Source organism: Macrobrachium nipponense, chromosome 1, assembly GCF_015104395.2.
Source record: "Macrobrachium nipponense isolate FS-2020 chromosome 1, ASM1510439v2, whole genome shotgun sequence".
Taxonomy (NCBI): Eukaryota; Metazoa; Arthropoda; class Malacostraca; order Decapoda; family Palaemonidae; genus Macrobrachium; species Macrobrachium nipponense.
This window is the reverse complement of record NC_087200.1, coordinates 196655024-196681990: the sequence shown is the minus strand read 5'-3', so window position 1 is coordinate 196681990 and position 26967 is coordinate 196655024. Positions and strand designations below refer to the sequence as shown.

At 41.9% G+C, this 26967-nt stretch overlaps 1 protein-coding gene across 4 annotated transcripts in view; it reads right to left on the bottom strand.

Moving 5' to 3' along the window:
• The window catches only part of LOC135219990 (actin-related protein 2-like), an 83872-nt gene that overhangs the window by 4724 nt on the left and 52181 nt on the right, over nt 1-26967 (bottom strand). For all 4 annotated transcript variants that reach the window (XM_064257268.1, XM_064257269.1, XM_064257270.1 and 1 more), the window contains 3 exons: nt 21495-21655; nt 18255-18474; nt 14801-15034 (listed from right to left, as the gene is read on the bottom strand). In XM_064257268.1, coding sequence (XP_064113338.1) covers nt 14801-15034; nt 18255-18474; nt 21495-21655 — 615 coding nt within the window. The remainder of the gene's footprint in view (nt 1-14800; nt 15035-18254; nt 18475-21494; nt 21656-26967) is intronic.

The window sequence follows — 26967 nt, the reverse complement described above, 5'->3', positions numbered from 1 at the left end:
GAGAATTCATGAACTGAATGAGCAGAGCGGACAAGCCAGGCAAACTCTTCCCCATATAATCCCACAAGATCAATGATGAAGAGTTGAAGCGTTTCCCTATCTCTCCAGTCATCTGATCAAGAAAAGATTTGGAGAACACCCCTGGACCATTGGTAAGCCTAACCCATCCCACAGGTTGGGTAACAAAAGCCAACAGTCAATGCAAACTAGCTGTCAGAACCCCTCTCCCTGTCCTTACTTCTTTCAGAGAAAGAGAATTCGACTCGAACTGAATTGAATCCTTTATTCCCACTATGAGCCTTATAAATTAAATGAAATTTTTCATATATACATATGTAAGCTTGGAAGCTTAGAGGGATGAGATGTAGAGAACCTCAAGTCTAGGGAATGGTACTCTGTGCCAGCCCTGCCTGGGAAATCAGTCGAAAATAATGACTCAGACTGCCTGCCCTACCCCAAAAATGAAATGGCCTCCAGAAAAAGCTTAAGAAGCCTTCTAACATGGGGCACCCCTAAAAAAACCCATGTAAACATAGTCTTGCGAATACTCACTGCCTTTCATTAGGTTTAATTCCTTATAAAAATTCTGGCTTGCTCCATAAAAACCTCCCTAGAAATGCACATACCTTCATTAAGTTGTAACTTACCCACTTTATAAATGCACTGTCATATTCTGATCTGGCACCTTTCAATATTTTGCAGCTGATGAGAAGCAAAACATTTTACTCAAACTCAAGTTTTCAAAGCAATGTCTCACTTCCTCATAGGAGGGCCAGGAAGGTACAGACCCTTCAAAAAAGATGGAAATCAGAGAGAATTGTGGCAATCATTATCAAGAATTATGGCAGTGTCCAGTCTACCCTGCTGATGAGAAGAAAAAAATTTATCTGGTTGAAAACTTTCCAAGCAAAATGTGCCTGCCTTGTTACGTGCAAATGCTTCCAGTAGCCACTGCTGCAAATCAGTTGTAGTTAGATAGTTGGACATGTGAAGCTAACATGTGCCCTTTGGGTTGATGAATAGTATCCCAGTGATTTGGTATCATTCCACAAAGGCTTGGTTAACTTCCAAGATAACTTTCTATTGGTTCCATAACCACCTTTGTACGAAGGTTGTCATCAGAAACCATATCTTGGCACCTCTGGACATCCGGTGAAGGCTTTGGTTCTGCAAGACAGTACCTGTGCTTCTTACCACAACCCTATTAGCTGGTGGTGAAGGTTGTGTTAGGGTCATGTAACTCTTGTTTTTGCCTTTCAATATAACTACTCGTACAACAAATGGGCCAAAGTGTCCTTGTTACAACAAAATGGATGGCTGTAATGGACGAAGTTCCTGAAAGTGCTGATTAGTGTTCCAGGACAAGCAGAAGGATACATAGGAAGTAACGGACTCTGGAAAATCTATAAAAGAATTTGCTGAAGTCTGCCATCTACAACTTCACAGATGCTTAGAACATCACCGTGCAGACCTTGGAACATGCTTGAACCTACACCCTGAAGGGGTATGGAGGTCTGATCGACTTCCAAGATGTCAATTCATGATGATGATCCCCAGGATAATGTATAAGTAAATGGACAATGGTGGCGATTCTGGCTTCCAACTGTTATCTGACAGTGAGATAACTGCTGTAGTTGCCGCTGGCAAGATGGGGGATGAAATCCCTAAAGCTGACAAAGACACCAATGTGAGGAGTCTGGTATAGCCAAATTCTGCCTACAACAACATGTGGGTAATCTTGGACATCAAGCTGATGGAGAACCCCACCAATGACCACAGCTGTTTCCCCAAGGCCTTCTGGCTTCTAACCGAGTAGTTTCCAGCAGAATCTTGAAGATTTCTTCTTTTGATGTGAAAACTATGATGATAAAAATTTTAACTCTCTATAAAAATAATAAAATGATATTGTTATGATACAATAAAGTTTCATACATACTTACCTGGCAGATATATACTTAGCTTTCGACTCCGTCGTCCTCGACAGAAATTCAAATTTCGCGGCACTCGCTACAGGTAGGTCAGGTGATCTACCGCCCTGCTCTGGGTGGCAGGACTAGGAACCATTCCCGTTTTCTATCAGATTTTCTCTTCCACCTGTCTCCTGCGGGGAGGCTGGGTGGGTCATCAATCGTATATATCTGCCAGGTAAGTATGTATGAAACTTTATTGTATCATAACAATATCATTTTCATACATTCAACTTACCTGTCAGATATATACTTAGCTGATTGACACCCTTTGGTGGAGGGCAAGAGACAGCTAACTACTGAATAGACAGGTAAACAACATATGTTGTAGGTATTTATAGACCTTGGTTCCTACCTGATTAGGTGGAAGACTTCGTGGCTACTGCCTAGGAGTCTGCTTCACCTCAAGAGCCTTAGCGAGATAGTGATCTGCGGCCAAGAGTTCTTGTGGGTCTGTCGATGGGGTCTTGTCCACTTACTCGGCAGAGCCTGACTGGCATTTGTCAATGGGTGCTAATCCGCTTATATGACAACACGCCTTCTTTAAGGAGCACACAACCGATCCCGATCACCCGATCCTAACACCCGTGTTAGTTCTAAGATTGCCAAGAGCCATCCCCAAACTCTTAGCAAACAACCAAAAACTCGATAAACACACACACTAAAGTACAAAAAAAAAAAAAAAAAAAAAATTTGTACCCCTCTAAAAGTCAGTTACCACTCGATCTCCTACTGAAGAGAAGCGAAGGCCGCCTGTGCGACATCTGACACTTCCCTTCACAGGAAACCAAGAACGTATCCGACAAGAAGGTTACGTACACTTATTTAAGGATCGGTGCTCGCTCCAGTACCCAGAACCATCTGTGCTGACACAAACGGACCTAGAGAAAAACATTTCTCATACGTAACACGCACATCCTTCAAGTAATGAGATGCAAACACCGAGTTGCATCTCCAATAAGTTGCATCCAAAATATGCTTGAGAGACATATTTCTTTGGAACGCAATAGACGTCGCGATTGCCCTTACTTCATGAGCTCTTACTCTTAACAGTTTAAAAGAGTCATCTGGGCAGTTCTTATGCGCCTCGGTAATAACGCTTCTTACAAAGAAGGCTAAGGCATTCTTAGACATCGGTCTTTTGGGGTCCCTTACCGAGCACCATAGACCGTGTTGCGAACCCCCCAACTGCTTCTTTCTGTCCAGATAGAATTTAAGCGCTCTGACCTGGCAAAGGGACCTCTCTGCCTCTCTGCCTACCAGACTAGTCAGGCCTTTCACCTCGAAGCTCCTGGGCCAGGGATTCGAGGGATTCTCATTCTTAGCAAGAAAGAGAGTCTGGAACGAACAAATCGCAGAGTCTCCCTTGAAACCAACTCGTGACTCAAGGGCGTGCAGCTCGCTGACTCTTTTCGCCGTAGCGAGAGACAGCAGAAACAGACACTTCCTTGTAATATCTCGAAAGGAAGCAGTGTGAGGTGGTTCGAACCTTTCAGAAGACAGGAATTTCAGGACCACATCCAGATTCCAGCTCGGAACTCTGGGTTCTATCGATTTTGATGTTTCGAAGGAACGAATGAGATCGTGTAAATCCTTATCATTGGCCAAATCTAATCCTCTGTTCCTGAATACAGCCGAAAGCATGCTCCTGTATCCCTTAATAGTAGGTACAGAAAGATGCGATTTTTCCTTCAGGAAAAGAAGGAAATCTACAATTTCGGTCACAGAGGTATTGGAGGAGGACAGCTTCTTCGACCTACACCAACTTCTGAACACCTCCCACTTCAATTGGTATACTCGCATAGTAGATGATCTGCCGGCTCTGGCAATTGCGCTTGCCGCCTTGCAAGAAAACCCTCTCGCTCTGACAAGTCTTTCGATAGTCGAAAGGCAGTCAGAGCAAGAGCGGGTAGGTTTTGATGGTACCTCTCGAAGTGGGGTTGTTTGAGCAGATCTATCCTGTTTGGAAGAGATCTGGGGAAGTCCACCGTCCACTCCATTACCTCTGTGAACCAAATTCAGGATGGCCAAAATGGGGCTATCAGGGTCATTCTTGTCCCCTTTGAGGCCACGAACTTTCTGACTACTTCCCCCAGGATCTTGAATGGGGGAAAAGCGTACACGTCTAGCCCTGACCAGTTCAGGAGAAAGGCGTCTATTGCATAAGCTCGGGGATCGTCTACCAGAGCGCAAAATGTGTCTATCCTCTTGGAGAGGAACATGGCGAACGGGTCTATTTGAGGCTTCCCCCAAAGAGACCAAAGACTCTGACACACTTCTGAGTGGAGGGTCCATTCTGTTGGAAGGACCTGGAACCTCCTGCTCAGTCTGTCCGCTCTCACGTTCCTCTCCCCTTGGACAAACCTTGTTAGCAGAGTTACATTCTTTTGATTTGCCCAAATCAGAAGATCTCTTGCCAGTTCGTATAGGGCGAGAGAGTGAGTTCCTCCTTGTTTTCTCACATAAGCCAGAGCGGTGGTATTGTCAGAATTTATCTGCACTACCCCGTCTCTGACTATGTGTTCGAAGTTCTTTAACGCCAGGTGAATTGCTAAGAGCTCCTTGCAATTTATGTGCCATGACACCTGCTCTTCCAACCAGGTGCCCGACACTTCCTTGGATCCTAAGGTTGCACCCCAACCTGTCTCCGACGTGTCTGAAAATAATATCAGGTTTGGGTTCCGCACTTCCAGGGACACACTTCTGTTCTCTTCTAAAGGGGGTAACCACCACCTTAAATGATTCTTCACTTCTGTTGAGATTGGAAAAGTATCGGAGAGCTGTCCTGTCTTCCAATTCCAACTCCTTCTCAGGAAGAACTGTAGAGGACGGAGATGCAGTCTTCCTAGAGGAAAGAACTGTTCCAGCGAGGAAAGGGTCCCCAGAAGGCTCAACCATTCCCTCGCTGAACTGCGCTCCTTCCCTAAGAAGCTGGATACTGTGGTGCAACCTTTCTTTATTCTCTCTAGAGAAGGAAATACTCAAAAACCCCGAGAATCCATCCGAATCCCCAGATAAACCATGTTCTGGCTGGGGATCATCTGAGATTTCTCGAGGTTTACGATCAATCCTAATGACTTCGTCAGTTCCAAAGTCGTTGAAAGATCCTCCAAATACTGTTTTTGAGACCTGGCCCTGATGAGCCAGTAGTCCAGGTATAGGGAGACGTTTATCCCCTTCAAATGTAGGTGTCTTGCTACATTTTTCACCAAGTCTGTGAAGACTTGGGGAGCCGTGGACAGGCCGAAACACAGGGCCCTGAACTGATAGATCCTTCCCTCCAACATGAGACGAAGGTACTTCCTCAACGAATGATGAATCGGGATGTGGAAATAAGCGTCTTGAAGGTCTAGGGACGCCATCCAATCTCCTTGACGAAGAGCTGCAAGGACTGAAGCAGACGTTTCCATGCTGAATTTTTGTTTTTCCACGAATCTGTTCAGCGCACTTACATCCAGTACTGGTCTCCTTCCCCCCGAAGCTTTCGCTACTAGAAACAAGCGATTGTAAAACCCCGGGGAGTTGTGATCCAGTACCAGCTCGATTGCTCTTTTGTCCCACATCTGTTCTACCATTTGACGAAGAGTATCCATCAGTACAGGGTCCTTGTATCTGGCGGACAGTTCCCTCAGTGTTGATGTCAGGGGAGGGCTGTCCTGGAATGGGATATAATAACCCTTCTAGATGATTGACATTGACCAAGAGTCGGTTCCTATTTTTGCCCAGGCTTCCGCAAAGACTTGCAACCTGGCTCCTACAGGTGTTTGGAGAATCATTTCTTCATTTTCCCTTCTTAAAGGGTTGGAAGGAAGATCTTTCTCTTTTTTCTGTTGTCTTCCTTCTGGAAATCGATCTAGCTGGAGGGCCTCCTCGAAAGGGCTGCTGCTGAGCTGGACGAGCCCCTTTCTTTTCCTCATTGGCCACAGGCCTATTCTTCCCTGAAGACTGCCTGAGGAGATCTTGAGTCGCCTTCTCAGTTAGTGAACGTGCAATGTCTCTCACCAACTGAGAAGGGAATAAATGTTCTGAGAGAGGGGCGAACAACAAGGCTGACCTCTGTGAAGGAGAGACGGCCTTAGTGAGGTAAGCACTATAAACTGCCCTCTTTTTTAGCATTCCCGCACCAAAGAGGGAGCAGACCTCCGCCGATCCATCTTGAACAGCTTTATCTATGCATGTCAAGATACTATGCAAAGCTTCAGGGCTTATATGTTCCGTTTCCTGGGACTTCTTAGCCAAAACCCCAAGGGACCAATCCAGGAAGTTAAATACTTCCAAGGTGTGGAAAAGTCCCTTGAGGAGATGGTCCATCTCCGAAAGACCCCATGTTGCTCTGGCCGAGTTCAAGGCGTGTCTCCTCGAGGAGTCTACAAGACTCGAGAAGTCTGATTCAGCCGAAATGGGAAGAGACAATCCCATATTCTCTCCCGTTTCATACCATATGCCTCTTCTACCAGTTAGTTTGGCAGGAGGCATACAAAATACTGTCCTTCCTAACTCCTTCTTCGTCTTGATCCAGGAATCTAGCGACTGTAGGGCCCTCTTCATGGATATGGCCGGTTTCATTTTCAGGAAGGACGAAGACTTGTGCAATTTCGTGCTCGAAAAAAGCGAGCACAGAGAAGGAGGAGCAGCTGGAGTCAACGAATCTCCATATTCTTCTAGAAGGAGAGAAGAAAGAACTTTATAATTCGAAAGCCCTTCTTTATTTGTAACCTCGTCTTCCGAAATGTCCTCCAAGTTAAGAGGATCGGAAGGAGAAAGCTCCCTTCTTTCGTCTGTCTCCTCCTTTGATTTCTTCCTCTCCGAAGAAGAAGCACTTCTAACAAGAGAGGGACTAAGAGTTATTTTCTCTCTACGCCTATCCTTAGGAGAGTCTTGGATAGATTGCGCCTGGTGCCTGGACAACTCCTGGCGATTGTCAGGCTCTTCTTGTAAAGAATGCGCCTGGCGCTTAGCAGGAGCATCTTACTCGGAATACTCCTGGCGTTTGGGAGGCGCATCGCACTCGGAATACTCCAGGCGCCTGGCAAGTGCATCGCGCTCCGAATACTCCTGGCGCCCGGCAGGCGCATCGCGCTCCGAATACTCCTGGCGCCTGGCAGGCGCATCGCGCTCAGAATACTCCTGGCGCCTGGTAGGAGCATTTCGCTTGGCAGGCGCATTGCACCTGGCAGGAGCTTCTTCTATTCTAGCTGGCGCCTAGCGCTTGGTTGGCGTTCTGGGCCTCGAACGATCTTGATAATAATCAGGCTCTTTGCGCCTGAAAGACTTCTCTCTTCCTGTGAGTACTTCAAAATCAACCTCACTATCAGGTGTTCTCTGGTGCCTAATTGGCGCCTGGCTTCTGGTTGGCCCCAGGCGCTTGGCAGGAGTTACCTCCTTTTCAACTTTTCACCTGTCTGGTGCTTCGCTCCCCCCAGAGATGGCCGCCTGTGCGACAACTCCCCTGGAAGGGTCGTTGCGCCTGACAGGCGATCGGTATCTAGATCTTTTTATAGGAAGCTTATCGTCCTTTCTACGAGAAGGCTCCTTGGAAAAGACTCCTACCAAAGACGCTAATTGTTCCTGCATATTTATCAAAATTTTCCAGGTAGAGGAGGACTCCTCATTTGAAGCAGGAGAGGGAGATCTGGAAGGCGCTCGAGGCTCCCTTACCGTCCATGGATCTAACTCCTTCCTAGCCCTCTTTACTACCGAAGGCTCTTCCTCTTCAGAGAAGCGCTCGGGGCTAGAGTTGAATTCAGGCTCTTTCCAATTCCTCTTCAGCGGACGGGAAGACTTCGAATCTTTCCATCCTCTCTTCGGTGAAGGCAAACCTGATGACGAAAAGCACTCCCATAGGACGCTTTTTCTGTAGCGGTCCCTGGCAGTCTGAGACGTAACAGATTCTGCCGAAGGGACGCCTGATCGTTGGGGATTCTCCACGACCTCCGTACGGCTTTTGACTTTCCTTCTCCTCTGGGCCAGGGAGCTTGGAAGAGGTCTAGGCCTGGGGACACTTATATCACTCGAAAAATCACATTCACTTTGCTTACCTTCAAATGCTGCCATTTTTTCCTGCATTTTTTGAAGAGAAGCTCTGAGTTCTGCAATTTCCAAAGCCGAATCAGAGGGGTTAGCAACCTGTGATTGGCCTGATACAGAAGGAGAATAATTATAAGAAGAAGCAGCTACAGAACTAGATAGGAGTTCACGAGATCTAGATTTACTACGGCTTTTGTAAGCCGCCTTCCTCTCTCTTTCTTTCTCTAACTTCTTCAAGTAAGAAGTTAAAGTCTTCCATTCCTGAGCACTCAATCTTTCACACTCATTACATGTGTTCTCTATCGAACACTCAACAACTCTACATCCACGGCATGCAGTGTGAGGATCTACCGAAGCCTTCGGAATCCTCACCTTACAGCCCTCATTCACACACACTCTGAAACCAACACTAGAGTCAGACATGTTCAAGAAAAATCCAAAGCCAAATCCAAAAACAGTTCCACGATAGCGAATGCCAAACAAAGATCCAAGTACGTCACCAAAAATTGGTCGAAAGATGATCAAAAGCGTTGAAAAAAAGAATTCCAGTCAGGAGGTAGTAACAACAATGTTGACACCACCGGCGACAGAGAAAATCTGATAGAAAACGGGAATGGTTCCTAGTCGTGCCACCCAGAGCAGGGCGGTAGATCACCTGACCTACCTGTAGCGAGTGCCGCGAAATTTGAATTTCTGTCGGGGACGACGGAGTCGATAGCTAAGTATATATCTGACAGGTAAGTTGAATGTATGAAAATGTTATTGTTATAATACAATTAAGTTTGTTCATACTTACCTGGCAGATATATATATAGCTGTATTCTCCGAAGTCCGACAGAATTTCAAAATTCGCGGCACACGCAGTGGGCGGCCAGGTGGTAGTACCCATTCCCGCCGCTGGGAGGCGGATATCAGGAACTATTCCCATTTTCTATTCATATTTTATCAGTGCCACTGTCTCCTGAGGGGAGGTGGGTGGGCACTTTAATTATATATATCTGCCAGGTAAGTATGAACAAACTTAATTGTATTATAACAATAACATTTTGTTCATGAAACTTACCTGACAGATATATATATAGCTGAATCCCACCTTCGGATGGTGGGAAGAGACAGAATAGGATTTTTGGGAAACTAAATTAAGTCGATGATATACATCTTGGTTCCTCACCTGTTAGCATAGCCGACTTCGTGATTACTGTCACCAAAGTCTGCTTCTGCGTTACTAGAGTTGCCAGCGAGGTAGAGACCTGTAATGCTGGTGCGCTCTAGATGATCTGTCAACGGGGCGTGACCACAATGTGACTAGACCATATGACCATACTTCTGAGGGCAACGAAGCTAAAAACCACCACCTGACCTAACCTATCAAAGTTAGTTCCATAACTTCTAGGCTAAAGAAAAGGAACGCGCCTCAAGCGACCAACCCTTCAAAGTTAAAAGCACACCTATCCCTTTTCTATAGGATAGGATTCGTGTTGCTTGCTGCCCCTAATAATATATCTACGGATAGTATGGGTCCTAGCGACTTACAGATCTCAAATGTCGTCTTCACATCCCGTCGGAGTGTGAAGCGAACACAGAGTTGCTTCGCTAAAGCGTGGCACTCAGGATGTTACTGAGTGTCATGCCCTGTTGAAATGCTTCCGAGGCCGCGCCCTCACCTCTTGAGCATTCATATTAAGAAAAAATCTCAAATCTTTATGCAAACATAACGAATGAGACTTCTTAAAAGAACTCCTTGACTATAATGCCAGGGTGTTCTTGGACATGAACTAGTCTGGTCTTTTACGGAACACCGCAGATTGTCCGTTGACCTCGACTTTCTATAGTTTTGTTTTATCAAGATAAAACTTGAGAGACCCGACAGGGCACAGGACTCTCTAATGCCCTTGCCCAATAATTTGTGCCATACCCTTGGTCTCCAAGCCTTCGGGTCAAGGGTTAGACAGGTTTTCGTTCTTATCAAGAACGGAAGGCTTAGAGGACAGACCGCATTATGTCCTTTAAAAGCTAAAACCTCTGATGATGGCTAAAAGCTCACTAACCCTCTTTGCCGTGGCTAGAGCGGTTAGAATGTTAAGCCTTTCTGGTCACGTGTATTAAGTTCGCAGAAAGGATAGGTTCGAAATGCTTTTGGCATCAGAAACTCAGACTACGTCTAAGTTCCATGCCGGAACCTGCGATCCAGAGAATTTCAAGATCTCCCCAGACCTCAAAGATCGTGAAGCTTTGTTGTTTGACAGAACCGAATCTCTGAGCCTAGAGGCCGTCAACAACATATTTGCATATTCTACAATAGTTAGGACTTCTATCTTATCTCATACTTCATACGGAAAGATAGAACCATAAAGAAATTCACAGAGGTCGAGTTGGAGGAACAGTCATTTCCCTTCACTATCTCCAGAAACGGCCCGCACCGATTGAACACTGAAAATAGGCAGCACAGCTTTGCTTTGCCTTGGCCAAGAGACTGCCATAGTCTTGAAGATCTTATCGCTTCTCGATAGTCTGAACGCCTTCAGACTACCGAGAGGAGAGATATTAGATACTTCACTAAGTGACGATGTTAGATTACACCAATTCTCTCGGGTGGAAGGGTCTTTGGACAACTTCTCTGAATTACCTGACCTCTGTGAATCCAACCTCTTAGAGGCCAACATGTGGTGACTAAAGCTAATCCTCTAGGATCATGAATAAGGGAACAACTTAAGAGGAAGCTCCTTCGTCTTTCAATATTACGAAAAATTTAACGAAAGGACGCCCTCAGTCTCTCCTCACTTTCGACATACTTCTAAGTGAGGATTACTCAGACGTCAGTAGTTGTTGCCTTCGATCGAGAGACGCAACCAACCGCGCATGACACCGAGCTAGCCGGTACTGCGTAGATCACAGTAACAGCAGCCTTGTTCATCGTCTCGCATATCTGCTGAGTTGCCAGCTAACATTTTACGAGGGATAGGTATGCCCCAAATTATCGAGCAAAAAGGACTCTCAAGCAGGCATATTTAAACGAAACAAAATTCGCTAATACAGAATCTTTGAGTGGTGTTGTCGTAACAATACCTGAATAGTTATTCTTACTCCGAAAACTCTTGGAAGGTTGAAGGTGGGAGTGTCAAATAAATACATTAGAACAACAGTTCTTTCGGCTTCTATCCGCAGAGGTAAATACGTATATGCGTATATGACTTGACCCATGCGTTAGCAAAATGACGCAAAGATAAACTACGTAAGTATTGTAGTAATTTGAACATCGAATTCTCTACTACATCTTTCCTCGACGAGGAAGAGAGAAAGAATGAAAAAGACTGTCCACGTTCTAATGAATGAGACTTTTTAAAAGACTCCTTGACTCTTTTCCAAGACTCTTTGCCAAGAAAAGGGAGTAATATTCGAATAGAGATCATCAAGAGAGAACCGAGGATCGAAAAGGACCGTTCAATGTTCTTATGATATTGGACATAAGACTTCCTGGATCTAGTCTACAAGTCTTTTTCCCTACTCCCTGGATGAGCCTCTGAAAATGAATGAGAGCTCTTCCGAAATTTGTTAATGAGTTTTATCCGCTTAAACGATAAAAACGTTAAAATCTATGTCAATGAGAACTACCCCATTTATGAGGGGTCCCCCACTTAAATGACAAAACGTTTAGTATCTTGACAATGGGGAAAACGTCCTTACTTGACAAAACTATTAGCACTTTGCTAATAGGGGAAAACCCTTTAACATGACCGAAAGTCACCCAGGAATCCGAGTATATAATCTTCCCGTTCTCAGAGAATCTGATGAATGAGAAAAGGTGATCGAAGAAAAATTTGGGTATGTCTCTCCGCTAACTCCGAATCCTTTTTAAAAATTTCTGTAAAGGAATGTCCTGTGGAGAGTCCTGAAAAAACCTCCTCTTGACGAGCGTTTATAAAGCGTCAAGCGTCCTAAGAAACGTCCTGAACAGCAAATAAAACGCCTTCTACAAGTCTTTTCTCTCGCCAAAGCGTCCTGCCGAGCTTCCACCGAGCGTCCTGGCGAATGTGCACAAAAGCGTCTTCATAAGCGTCCTGCCGAGCGTCCTCAAAAAACATCCTGCGTAGCTAAGAGCGTATCTGAGCAGAGAACATCAAAGTTTCTGAACGACGTTTCAGAAGAGGAACTCGTTGAGCGCCCTGATGCATGCAAGTCCTGCCAAGAGGCGTCCTGGCGAGCGACCTTGCCAACATCTCAATGTTATGACGAACCGCGTTTTGCGTATGACGTTGAATATTTTCAAGGGACGTCCTCATGCGAGTCTCCATGGAGAGCCGCACGCTGCTCCTGAAGTGTGTGAACACTAAAGGAAGACAACTTGCGTCTTAGTAATGCAAAAGAACATCTCCAGAAACGCACTCAGCAAAGGAACGCCGAGCGTCCGAAAGACACCCTCGCAAGGTGCTTGCCGAGCGTCCTGGAGAATGTCTCTACTTATAGGACGTCGAGCACCTCCAAAAGCTAGCTCACGTCTAAATTGCCCTTCTTATGCCGAACCAGAGAACATAAGTTGTTTGACTGTGCAAAGCAGCTTGCCGGACGTCAAACTTATCAGCTTGCTTTTTCGAAGTAAAGCGAACGTTACATAACGTATACGGAGCGCCATGAGGAGAGGAGACGAAAACTGAGTTGCTCCTCCAAAAGGTGGAATCAAGAATGTCCTTGATTACCAAATTCTTTTGGAATGCTAGCGAGGTTGAAATAGCTCTAACTTCATGAGCGTTCACTCGCAGGAGGCTAAACACTTCTGGCAGATGAATGAGCCTCCTTAATAATGTATAAATGAGCGTTCACTCTGCAGGAGGCTCAAATCACTCTCTGGCAAGATGAATGAGCCTCCTTAATATGTCCCTTAGGAAAAGAGCCAGTGCATTCTTCGAAAAGGGTAAATGTGGTCTCTTTACTCTTCATCCTCTCGTGACGAGAGAGAGGACTGAAGCGTCCTCTCTCTAAAGCTTCTTTAGGGGGCGCGAGTCCTTCCGAGAGCCCCAACCCCTGTGTGGGGAGGATGCCTCGGAGGACGAGAAACAATCCTTCAAGATTCGTGCACGTGCTCGATCTTCGGCAGCCTGGGAAGCGACAACAGGACCTGCCGAAAGGAAGCCAGATCAGCATGAAAAACCCGTAACCCTCCTTCGGCTTTTGACATGCCCTCTACCTGGTTTTCTGGGAGTCCGACAGAGGTCTAGGCCTAGAGGCGTTATGGGGCCGATCTGACGTTCCCTCCTAACGAGAGAGAGGACGTGAAGCGTCCTCTTCTCTAAAGCTTCTTAGAGGGCGCGAGTCCTTCCGAGAGCTCAACCCTTGCGCGGGGAGGACGCCTCGGAGGACGAGAAGCAATCCTTCAAGATTCGTGCACGTGCACGATCTTTAAGCAGGCCTGGGAAGCGTCAACAGGTTCTGCCGAAGGGACGCCAGATCGGTGGGGAGCCCCCGTAACCCTCTTGCGGCTTTCGACATGCCCTTCTCCCTGAGTCCTGGGAGTCCGACAGAGGTCCAGGCCTAGAGGCATTATGGGCCGATCTGACGCCCCCTCCACAACACAAGGGGCACTACACTTCACAACACTGATTGGAGAGCGAGCACTTTAGTCTAAGATTACTTGATGTAATCCTCTAGCAGACCTTCTTCTAGGCCCGAAAGCCATACCACAGGGTTAGGCAAAATAAAATCTACAGGAGGTTAGAAGGTTCATTATTTCTAACTTCTGTTTACTGTGGAGGAAAACTCCTGATTCTAACACGCTCTAAAATGCGTACATGAATCCTACTTCTTCCGTAATCAGTCACACATTACACTAATTACATTGAACTTATGCAAAGAAAACATGTTAATGCCATATACTAAGGCGATGTGGTCTACCGAAAGTTCCGGTAGCTTCACCTTACCCCAAGCAGACAACAAAATCTGAAACTAGGCTAACTAGCTTCAGACATCAAATGCAATGAAAAATTTACGATAGCGTATGCCTAGCCACAAATCCAAGTCAATAATCGAAAGAATAATTAGGATACTTAAGCGGCTAATGAAGTTTCAAAATCCTAGGCGGAGGTCTGTAAACAGTTGTTTACCGACCGGCGACAGAAAAAAATATGAATAGAAAATGGGAATAGTTCCTGATATCCGCCTCCCAGCGGCGGGAATGGGTACTACCACCTGGCCGCCCACTGCGTGTGCCGCGAATTTTGAAATTCTGTCGGACTTCGGAGAATACAGCTATATATATATCTGTCAGGTAAGTTTCATGAACAAACTGTCAAGTATAAAGGCAGGGGTTCTGTTCCCAACTGAGCGATAGTAACCAAAAATCGTTGTTAACCAGAACATCACAATACTTAAGGTAATAAATGGTATTTACAACACCATAAATGCAGATAAGCCTCTTAACAGTGCCGTTAACTCGTTATTGGCACTTAAAAGATGCCAATGAACTACTTACCAACACTAATACACCGCATACCGGTACTGAAAATCGTTTACCAGCACCAAACATCTCAATAATGATGTCACTAGCCATGCACCGAAACAGCATTAATCGATGCTGTCAATAAGTGGGGACTGCCTCTACACTTATCTTCATTAGATTAAATCTACATGAAACTTTTGAACACCATTATCTCTTTTACTGTAACATGTGAGTGTAACAAACAGTAGTGTTTATTCTTAAGTTAGTTCAATTATGTCTTCCCAGGAACCCCTATGTGGATTCAGATATTCTATGCAATGGTTAATAAAATGGTTATATTTGACTCTGGAATTACTAACAACAATCATCTACGTACCTTTAAAACTCTCTCCAGATACAACTGTTTAAGTTCTCTTTCTAAACGAGAAGGTAATCCTGGGTACATGGTTGAGCCTCCAGACAGCACAATATGCTTATACAATTCAGGTCTGATATCAATATCACAGCGCTGAATGGTGTCAAATAAAAGCTCAGCTATTCCTTGACCTTCAACGTTGATCAAATGTGGCTGGAAAAGGGCTTCAGGAGCTTCAAATCGTTCTCCTCCAACCTGGAATGAAATATAAAAAACAACGATAACTTTTTATCTTGGGAAGGAGACATTTTATCCCTGTTAACCTATAGTTCTCTAAAAATATGAAAATAGGATCAATTCAAAATGATGAAGATTCTGGCAACATTTCCTAAACTGAACTGCTTCAAAAATTTGACATTTGCTGCTGGCTGAAATTTGGACATGTAAGATATGTTAGTGTTGGAATTTGGACATACATGTAAGATATGTTAGTGCTGGAATTTGGACATTCATGTAAGATATGTTAGTGCTGGTCTATTCAATAAGCATCCGTGGATCAAATGAGTTTGGCCAATTCGAAGACATGATTAGAAGTTCTCTGGCATCATGCCTATCAGGGAGTCTATACATCATTATAAGGGTTTCTCTCCTAAAGAAATTCAACATTCGGCCATTGATAAAGTGGTCCAATTGATGAGGATTCTTGGTGGAGAAGGCTTCGATGACATCACCGAGGATAAATCATTGATGCCCACTCTGACCCCCTGACAGACCAGGATTGGGAAGAGCTGACTTAGTCTGTCAGCGGGGAAAAATACATCCCGGGTCCAGGAGACGAGGAGGAGGATGAGGACCTGTCTTTGGAATGTCTGTCTCAACTTAAGAGGATATTCAAGCAGACACAGGAGTGAGCTATAGCATGGGATCCTTATATGGAACGCTCCATGAAATGTTAATGGAACCCTACAATTACGCCTTCGTCATCATTAAGCAACAGCGAAAGCAACTGCCTATCACCATGTTTATCAAACAGATGAAGAAGGGCCTCCAAAGCCTCCCCGAACTAAAGAAGAAGTGCCTTCACAAGCGCCTGAAGAAGAGGAAGAGGAATCCCTAGAAGAGATGTAACTCCTCTGCTTTGTTGTGCAGTCATATCTTCATCGTCACTGGACTGCAAAGCTAATTCATCTAATCAACATTCATCACTGGTGAGTACCCATATAATTTAATATTATTACTATTATCATATTAGAGATACCCAGTGTATTACGTACTATTATTATTATTACATTTAATCTTATTTTATATTATTAAAATTAATAATATTTGTAACTTAGTATGTTCTTATTAACCTGTACATATTACAAATACAGAATTACAGTACGGTATTACTTTTATTATTTAAGTCCTATTAAATTTAATAATATTAATATTTGGAAATTTGTACTGTAAATCATTTTATTACAAAAAATGTATACATGTATTCAGTACAATAGTATTTAGTCACAAATATATTGTGAAAATACTGAATATTGCTCTATGACAAAATCTGCAAATTGGCGAGTTTCCCTTGAATAATTTATAGATAGGTTCCACAGAAAAATCTGTGAATAGGTGAAGCCGCAAATCCGGAACTGTGAATAGGCAGGGGTCAGCTGTGAAGCAGAGCTCATGAAGCAAATCTTTCAACAGCTTGACATATTGACTTGATCCTTAAGAACTGTTGGCTGTTGAATGTGGAATATTTTTGGGTGTATGAAACGCATTAATTGTATTTACATTATTCCTCATGGGAATTATTGTTTTGGATTTCATACATTTCAGACTCCTTGGGATGTTCTGGAATGGATTATGTACGAAAACTGAGGTTCCACTGTAAATTGTTTTAGTATGATAATAAAGGGTATACTTTTGTTTGAACTGTCAAATTAAGCAGTGAAATATTAAAGTAGGCAGTTGTAAGCATTTTAGTTTAAGGGGTACAAGGTATTTGGCAGTTATGTGCCAGTTATAAGCATTTTCAAACATGATTTTTACATTTCCACAGTAGGTTTTGGAACCTATTCCTGCGTAAAAATGGGGGAGGCATTATACGAAGAAAGCTGTAGAGATTCAACAGCAAAAACATAGTAAAACTGTTCAACAAAAACATGGGGAGTGTAGATCTGGCATATCATTGTACAGAATCCCAGTGCAATCAAAGAAATATCACATGATTGACATGATTATCAGTCAGGCTTGATTGATATACTTAAGAGATTACAAAGTCAAAAGTGGTCCTTATTGACCTTCAGGATGTCTTGGAGTCACTCATTAGAAGTGGGGGGGATGTATGCCTGAAAGAGGACGTCCATCTTCAAATGAGAAATCAAATGATCCACTCAAGCAATGGCAGCAAAAGATGAATCAAGCCAAACCGCAGATGATTATGATTGTTAGACTTGACAAAGTAAATCACTTGCCAGAAGCAAAAAATCCTAGCTTATACTCCAAACAACCTGGATGTAAAGGCACCACAAATATCAGGTGTATGAAATGTAATGTTACCTTTTGTCTAAATGAATGAAACAACTGTTTTCTTCAATTTCTTATCAGCGGACACAATAAAATGTATTTATATTTGCTTTGTCAACCTAATGTTCACTCCTATGCTAGCACTTTCAGTGTTCCAGATAAGAAATAAATCTACTATGCACTCCATAGATTGGCAAATTTCCCTTCCTGGTGACCACCATAAGGAAATCATCACGATTATATAGTTGTGAAAACTGAGTTAAATTGCGAGATAAATGACTTACAACATTTGACTAGACCATATAAGTCTAAAAACCAAGCCAAAATTTTTTTGAACCAATGAAAGTATGTGCAGGCAATAAAGGGTTAATTGTATGATCATAGATCATAAAACATGATGGCTACACATTTGAGTGCAAGGACTACTTTAGACATATCATTGGGACTGCAACTCGTAAGTGCTGGCAGCTGCACAATGTTTTGTAAATTTTTACAATTTCTTTATAGTTTTCTTTTGCAACTGTCATAAATGCAGTGTAATAAGTTGCACTTGTACGTTGATGCCTGTCTGTAAAATTATTCTATTACCTGAATATTTCCATAAAAAAGTACGCCAGGGTGTTTTGCACATAGCAACTTTCCTTACTATTATTCTAACATTTTTCTCTATTTAAAATTTTTCCTTAATTCAGTTTTATTTCTGTTGCACATCAATGCAGTCATCATTAATTAACTTGGATATTTAATGAAATTCTAACTCATTCTACAATGTGTAAAAATAAGGAATGCCTGCAATGTAACTAAAGATGACATGTAATAATACTAATACTAATAACAAACATGTATATATAAATTCCAATTTGAATTTATTATTCAAAATACAAATTCCAATTTGAATTTATTATTCAAAATAACATTGCAAAAAGCTTCAATTTTATTTCAAATTCAAAGCCATTCATACCTTAATAACGCGTCCATCAGGAAGTTGATAATTTTCTACCAATACTGTTGTTTCTGTAGCAAGTTTCTGTTCCTGTTCAATATTATAACCAACATAACACAATTTTTCTTTCATCATGCGTACTGTTTCAAAATCTGCCGAGTGGTTGAATGCATAACCTCTTAGTAAGAGAAGCTTGATCAAGTAGACAGTAATATCACGGCCAGCTATGTCTAATCGCCTGTGAAAATAACAGTTAAGAAAAATAAATCAATACTAAAACAATTTTCCACAAATTGCATTCAATTCAAAGAAAAATAATTTTTTTTCTAAAATTAATTATTTGGATACTTAGCTAATGTTAAAAGTTAGCTTATATCTTCACACCATCAGGTGCAATTGGCATTCAAAATAAAACAAAATAATGCTTGGCTAACCAGTTAGGCATGTCTCTGTAGTAACCACCTGTTTCTGTACTGGTCAAAATTCTCAAGACCTCTTACTACCACTTTAACAATAGGTATCTTTCTCTCAAGTACCATCACCAGATGTTGGATCCACAACAGGGTGTAAGGCCCTCGTAGCAAGACTTGGCAGAGGATCCTTACAGGGAAAAAGGATTACCTTGTAGAGCACTGGTGGCTCCTGTGCCTGAGTCAAAAGCCCATAACTGACAGCCCAAACCTAAAAGACAACTAGTACCACCTTCATATATGAAGGTGTGCTCCTAAACACCAAGTACCTGCATGGTCCCAAAATTCAATATGGTGGCAGGATTTCCTAACAGCTAACTATATGATAGAAAGCAAGGTTACTATCATATCTGGTTCAAGAGAATATACATCATGCTAAATTTGAACATTCCACAAATCATATGCAGCAGAAACCGTTACATCTCCCCTGAGCTTCATGACAACCTTTTTTGTCAAAAAGTTTTAAAAGAAATAATGACTTACTTACAGTACGGATTGACCTAAGCATTCTTAAACATAGTAGTATTTGGTCTCCTACCACCACAGGTAAATACAGTCAGTCCCCAGTTGACAGCAGGGGTTCAGTCATCGGCCGAGTACTGGTAACTGAAAATTGCCGTTAACCGAATAAATGGCATTTATGATGCTGAAAGTGCCTATGATCTGCTCAATGGCACTGTTGACTATCAGATAACAGTGCCATTAAGTGGTTTATCAGCACCAATAAACTGCATATGGGCACCAAAAATCTGGTTAACGTTGTCATTAGCCAAGTGCAGTAAAACCGAAACACCTGTAACTTATGCCACCATTAACTAGGGACTCCCTATACGTACTTAACTATTCTGCTTACTTAAAGGTTTATGTCTTTCCAGGTAAATGCTTAAAGAGTTCTGATGGTTCATAACACAGCCACTTCTTCATTGCCTCCCTAAGCAGTTACATTAGACATTGTCACAAATCTGGGAAGGGCTTTCACTTCTATATTTTTTCTCTTTAGACAACTAATAGAACAACATACCCCTGCCCTAAAATTCCAAATAATAACTACAAATCCCCTAACAATTGGGTCTCTTCAAATATACAATGGGGGTTCCGTTCTTGAAATGCGTTGTATCCTGAAAATCGTCGTAAGCCAGATCATCAAAAAAATCCTAAGAAAATCTTACTTTTAATGCTTAGGGTGCATTCAAAACTATGTAAACTGCATTCTTATTGCATTTTTCATAAAAAAAATCTTCAAATATTGATTATTTTGCATTTTTGGTGTCATATTTCTTCTGCCAGATGAGCGTTGTAGGCATCGTAACCCTGGAACATGCGTCGTAACCCTGGAAATCATTTCTGATGAATATAATTGAAAAGCGCCTTAACCTTGGAACGTCATAAGCCAAACCTGTTGTAACCCGGGGACTGCCTATTTATTTTCTTGTCCCTGATGTAATTGGGGAAAATATATGTGGGATCCACTTGTAGGCTCTTAAGTTCGAAATGATTGCCATAGAGGTGTTACATATCACACTGGATTTAGATTGTCATCTCCAGAATATTTTAATATCCCGAATTATGCTAATAAGTGTAAATTTAACATTCAATATGGTCAATTCAAAACTCTTACTAGGGCCTCGTCCTCACAACAGCTTGTGATCTATGAATAATTTTTTATTAAACAACTAGTTCCTGAGTCAAACAGTCAATCAACCACCGCTCCTCTTGTCTTGGCATGAGCTTACTTTTGACCAACGTATCTTGTGACTGTCATTCATCTTCCCTCCTATTCCTTAAAGGTATTAAGTGCCAGATGGCTGGCATAGAGACGGCTTGGTGGGGAAGGTAAAAGGCTCTTGCATAGTTACCATGGAACTATGACGGCAGTCGGAGCATCTGCATAACAAAGGGATTTTGACGAAGGAAAAATCTATTTCTGGGGAAAGACCTGTGTCGCCCGGTGAAAAGTTCCTGCTTTGCCTTTTCTAATGTAAATATGTTCTAAATATACTCGAGAAAAAAGCTAGCAAGGTACGCTGAGGTTACTACCCTTGCGCAAGCACCCTAAGGATGTCGTGTATAAAGTACAAGGCGAGTGGAAGCCACTATTCACAGGTCTTCTGCCAATTAGAGATTCCCTTTCCAAAATCCCCATTTGATTTAATAAAAATTTTTCAAGAATTTAAATTTACCCTACCTCTTAGACTAAGATATAAGCTAAAACATGAAATTTAGAAATTATGGTTGTACTCAATACAACACATCCGGCAACACCACAATCGCAGGACATATACAACGTTGACTACACAACAGTTGTGGACAAAACCAATATTATATATAAAGGTGATTGCTGAGAAGCGAGAGCCGTTCTATCACCCGGCTAACTCACTATAGAAAAATAAGCAGTGAAAGAGGATGAACCGCTATTATGAACATGAATACTAATTGTCACAAGGTGATGAATAAGAGGTGATAGAAGGAAAAACTAAGAAATAAGGGGGAGGGGTTATTGTCCGCTAGGAAAAGACAATACGTACAAGGAGAGTAATTGATAGAATTGATGCGCAGCTCAGAACTACCGAGGTAATTGTAATATGTCTGTCTGTATCCATAAATACATTGAAAATTGTTAAAATAACAATGGTGTTTATTTTCAATGTAACATTAAAATAATTTTACATTATAAAGTATTGTAAAATAGCTTAAATGTTGAACAAAGTTTAAAAACATGTTCTCTGATTTACTTATCATAAACTTGTATTGTTAATGTCAACTCACAATGTTTTTCGATCTACTTTACCTGATCTGAGGAAGAGTGAAGCCTTCATACACAGGACAGATGTGTGTTACTCCATCACCTGAGTCTACCACAACACCTGACTGCAGACCCTGTGCGTACAAGGTCAGCACAGCCTGAATAGCTACAAATGCTCCAGCAAAACCATATTTTTCAAACATAACCTGCAAGAAAATTGTGCATTTTATATAAAAGGATTTGTAAAAATAATGAATAAGTTTAATGAGTAAATCTTACAAGTAAAATCGACCTATTGCAGAACAAACATCTGTGAAACAAATTATTTTTACAGGACAGTAAAGTTTGAATGCTCTCACTGTACAGTGGTAACTCGAGATACGAAAGGCTCAACTTACGAAAAACTCGAGATACGAAAGCAAATACGAAAAATTTTACGGCTCTACATACGAAAATTGTTCAAGATACGAAAGGTTGTTGCTGTAAAGTCCGAGATTCGCCCGGACCACCGATAACAATTTTGAAACTCGCGCGCCGCCAACTGAGTAGACTCACCACCATCCTCCCGCTCTCCCATTGGTTCCTGATGCTAGTAACTGCCATGAGATCCTTCTCTCCTATTGGTCAGCATCCCTCCCATGATGCATGTACGTAGCAGCGTGCTTCTTCGGCCACTGCACAGCATCATCGGTATCGTAAGCACGTGGTATTCGTTCGTTCTGACGATTTTGTTTATTAACATAAATTTCTTAGTGATTTTGTTGTAGTATACATTATCGTGTTGTGTGAGAACTTTACTACATACATATACGTACTACATAACATAATTACGTACAGTATATACATAGTCATGGGTCCCAAGAAAGTTGAAATTCACGGAAAGAAGAGGTTGCTCTCTTTGGAGATGGAGATGGAGATTATCAAGAAGTATGAAGCTGGTATGCGATTGAGTGTGATCGCCAAGGAATACGGATAATAGACAAAGAAATCGCTGGTGAAACGATAACAGAGACAGCAACCTGCCACAAGGCCAGTGCTATTTTTGGCGATTTGATTGCCCAGGCCGAAGACGATGGAGGAGAAGGGACATAAACGCCAACCCCAGACTTCAAGGCTTCGCATGGGTGGTTCGAGAAATTCTGTAAACGAACTGGCATCCATTCGGTGGTGCGGCATGGGGAGGCGGCCAGCTCGGACACGAAAGCGGCTGAAGCCTTTAAAAAGACGTTCGACGAGATGATGATCAAGGAAGTCTACAGTTCTCAGCAAGTCTTCAACTGTGATGAGACTGGTCTTTTTTGGAAAAAAATGCCTCGTTGGACGTACATCACGGAGGAAGAGAAGAAGCTACCCGGGCATAAGCCTTTGAAAGACAGGCTTACGCTCGCACTTTGTTCCAACGCCAGTGGGGATTGCAAGGTGAAGCCCCTACTTGTCTATCATTCCGAGACTCCTCGAGCCTTCAAGGCCCACAAAATGCTCAAGGAGAAGCTTCCAGTGATGTGGAGGGCTAATGCAAAAGCCTGGGTAACGAGGCTTTTGTTCACGGAGTGGGTAAATCTGTGTTCCGGCCCAACAGTGAAGAAATTCTTGAAAGAGAAGCGCCTCCCTCTGAAATGCCTGCTGGTGTTGGACAATGCCCCTGCTCACCCTCCTGGCCTCGAGGAAGATATCCTAGCGGAGTATTCCTTCATCAAGGTTCTTTATCTTCCACCTAACACCACCCCTCTCCTCCAGCCCATGGACCAGCAAGTGATATCGAACTTCAAGAAGCTGTATACGAAACATCTTTTCAAGAGATGTTTCGACATCACCGATGCCACAAACCTCACCTTGCGTGAATTTTGGAAGGAGCATTTCGATATCGTAATATGCATCCGACTCATCGACCAAGCTTGGCAGGAGGTTTCGAGGCGAACCTTGAATTCCTTGTGGAGGAAACTCTGGCCAGATATCGTATCCGCCCGAGACTTTGAGGGATTCGACGTGGGCGAAGCTGGTGCTGCAGATTCAGGAACAGTTGACGATCCTGAAACTGTTTCGCAACCAGATCTTGACGAGATCGTTGCAATCGGCAAGTCCATGGGGCTGGTCATCGACGAGGACGACATCAATGACCTTCTCGAGGAGCACCAAGAGGAGCTTACGACGGATGACCTGAAGGAGTTGGAGCAGCAGCGAGGAGGACGACGACTCTATGACAACGGCAGAAATTAAGGATGCTCTAGCTGCTTTTCATAAGGTGCAATCATTCGTAGAAAAGACACACCCCGAAAAGGCTTACACAGGTCGTATGCTTGCACAGTTCGATGACGTTTGCCCGAGTCGTTTCAGGAACATTGTCAAAAGTAGGCAGAAGCAATCTTCCTTGGATAGTTATTTTTTAAAGAGGCCTTTAGTAAGAGTAGTAAGCAAAAAGGAAGAACCAAGTCATACTAAAAACCAGAAAGTTGAAAGTGGTGAAGAAGTTGAAATTTTGTATATATATAAAAATATATATATATATATATAAAAAAAAATTTTAAATAGATAAAAAAAAAAAAAAAAAAAAAAAAAAAAAAAAAAATAAAAAAAACCCCCCAAAAAAAGAAAAAAAAAATTTCAATTTTAAGTTTTCTGTAAAGTTAAGTGTTACAGTTTTGTTAATGTGTTTCATAAAGTCTAGTTTATGTTTTCCTTACATTTTTTGTGTGTTTCATAAAGTTAAGTGTACGTATGTATCTGCCGTTTGTCCTCCTCCTCTTTCGCCTATTTCGGAGATAGCCTCACTCGAAAGGTAAGCTTCCACATTTTACTATATACGTACGTTTGTATGTACAGTATTTCTTGTATACCATGTAGACTAATACACTTTATTTACAGGTATATTAGCAGTACGTATTAAGTTAGGTATTGAATGGTCCAAATTGTTGTAGTATTTCATTGTTTATAGCTCAATTTAGCTTTATTATGAAATTTACTGGGGTGTTTTTGGAGGGCTCGTAACGGATTAGCCATTTTACATGCAAAATGCGGTCCAAGATACGAAAAGCTCGAGATACAAAGGCCGCCTCGGAACGAATTAATTTTGTATCTCGAGGTACCACTGTACTTAACTGATGTCCATCACAAAAAAATTTCAAGTGCCATTGCAAGGCTACATGATATATTGTGCTTAACTTTAGCAAAGATTGATAAACTTAATTATTCACAACCAGAATCCACTGATGAATTAGGAATCTGAAAAACCTTCTGATCAAATATCTTAAAAAACCCACCTGAGCAAAAATCCCACAACCTTTACCAAAATCAACCATGAAATATCTCCGAGAATAAGTGAGCTAAACACAACCAACACTATTGAATGAATGGGGGTCCTTTACAAATAGAAATTATTCTAAATGCTTGCACAATCTATGCTAACTAGATATCCTGTGAGAGAGAGAGAGAGAGAGAGAGAGAGAGAGAGAGAGAGAGAGAGAGAGAGAGAGAGAGAGAGAGAGAGAGAGAGAGAGAGAGAGAGAGAGAGAAAAGCTAAATTTCAGCGAGGAAAAGATCTAGCTTAGGTCATCAAATAACACTTAAGATTATTTTTCTGAAGATTATATTACATGAATCAGAACAATCCTTTCCAGCACTGATAAAGACATTACCCAATAAAAACACCAACAGCAAAAAATTAGTTTTTCACAAACTAAGGTCACTATGTCACACCTTCACCACCTTATAGATGCCCCAACACATTCTTATTAGTGTAATGTACACATTCATGAAACCCAAAGCAAAAATCCTCATCTACCATGATGCTCATAAAAAAATAAAAGTAATATTTGTTATAAATTACTTTGGATATGACTGATTGACTAATGTAAACTGGCATTGCAACAACTAGTCATCAAATCCCTGAATACTTTGGCCTTAACAAAAAATACTGAACTTTACCTCTTTTCTATTTTGCAAACACTTGCTCAAGAAATGGAAGCTTTATAAATACTCTAAAGATTGACCGACTGATTTAAGGTTCTATGCCATTGTTATAACTAGGTAATTTATGCCAATATCATTGAAAATTGGTATTTACATTGAAACTTCGCCTTAATGGAATAAAAGGGGAGAAGGTCGTCTGCTCAAGCCGATTGTCTGTTAAAGTGAAGCATTGATTTTTTTGTATCCTAAATGATGCTTATAGGTAGGCTAGCCTTGGCCTAGGGGTGGTCACCACTAACATACATGAAAAGATTCACATTATGAAAAAAACTGATAATAAAGGTAATAAAACCAGTTTTACCTTAAAACATATATTATTACTTTGGCATATCTTCATAATAAACAGCCAATTCAAAGAATAATTCCAAATCAATGAAATTGACTTTCATCTGTGTGAGGCCAGGTGACAAAATGAAAAAATTGAATTTTGGTTGCGCTCAAAGCAATGTGTGAGCACAACGTGCATCGTTTTATAGCCTTTCAGAAATTTAGGATAACATTTAATTTTTATCAAAAATTCATTCTCATTTTGGTGGTACATACATGGCTTTTTAGAACAATTCAGTTATATGAACGATAATTATGTACAATAGTCACCATACATTATCATGTTGTTCAGGGTTTTTGATTGGTGACGAGACCCAAACAAAACAATGTTTCCCTTTTAGGTGGCATGTTTAGGAAAAACACGATGTAGAATGGCTTAGTTATTTCGTTTACTTTGAATTTCTAAGGAAACAGCACAGTAAGTAAAACAGCATTTGTAATAACATCATCTTTACATAACCAATATTTCATAAGATATCCGTTGTTCCAAAAGCTAGCCATACACAGTTTTGAAATTACTCATAAAACTTAGCCATATTTTCTTACCTCGTCTTATCTAAAGGTCATCGTATACACGAACATATTATAAAGTAAGTTCCAATTTCACACCAATGTTGATGTTAGTGCATGAGTGAACGTAAATAACAGCAGCCACTACCCTTGGCCACATTTTGTCCACTAAATCTGATGCCCGTTGGTTCCAGGTTCGTTAAAGATGATATTGTTATAATACAATAAAGTTTCATACATACTTACCTGGCAGATATATACGATTAGGGCCCACCCAGCCTCCCCGCAAGGAGACAGGTGGAAGAGAAAATATATGAGTAGAAAACGGGAATGGTTCCTAGTCCTGCCACCCAGGGCAGGCCGGTAGATCACCTGACCTACCTGTAGCGAGTGGCGCGAAATTTGAATTTCTGTCGGGGACGACGGAGTCTTAGCTATGTATATATCTGCCAGGTAAGTATGTATGAAACTTTATTGTATTATAACAATATCATTTTCATACAATCAACTTACCTGTCAGATATATACATAGCTGATTGGCACCCTTCGGTGGAGGGTAAGAGACAGCTACTACTAGAATAGACAGGTAAACAACATCTGTTGTAGGTATAAAATAAAAACCTTGGTTCCTACCTGATAGGTGGTAGACTTCGTGGGTGTTTTCCCCGTAGTCTGCATCACCTCAAGAAACTTTAGCGAGATATGTGATCTATGG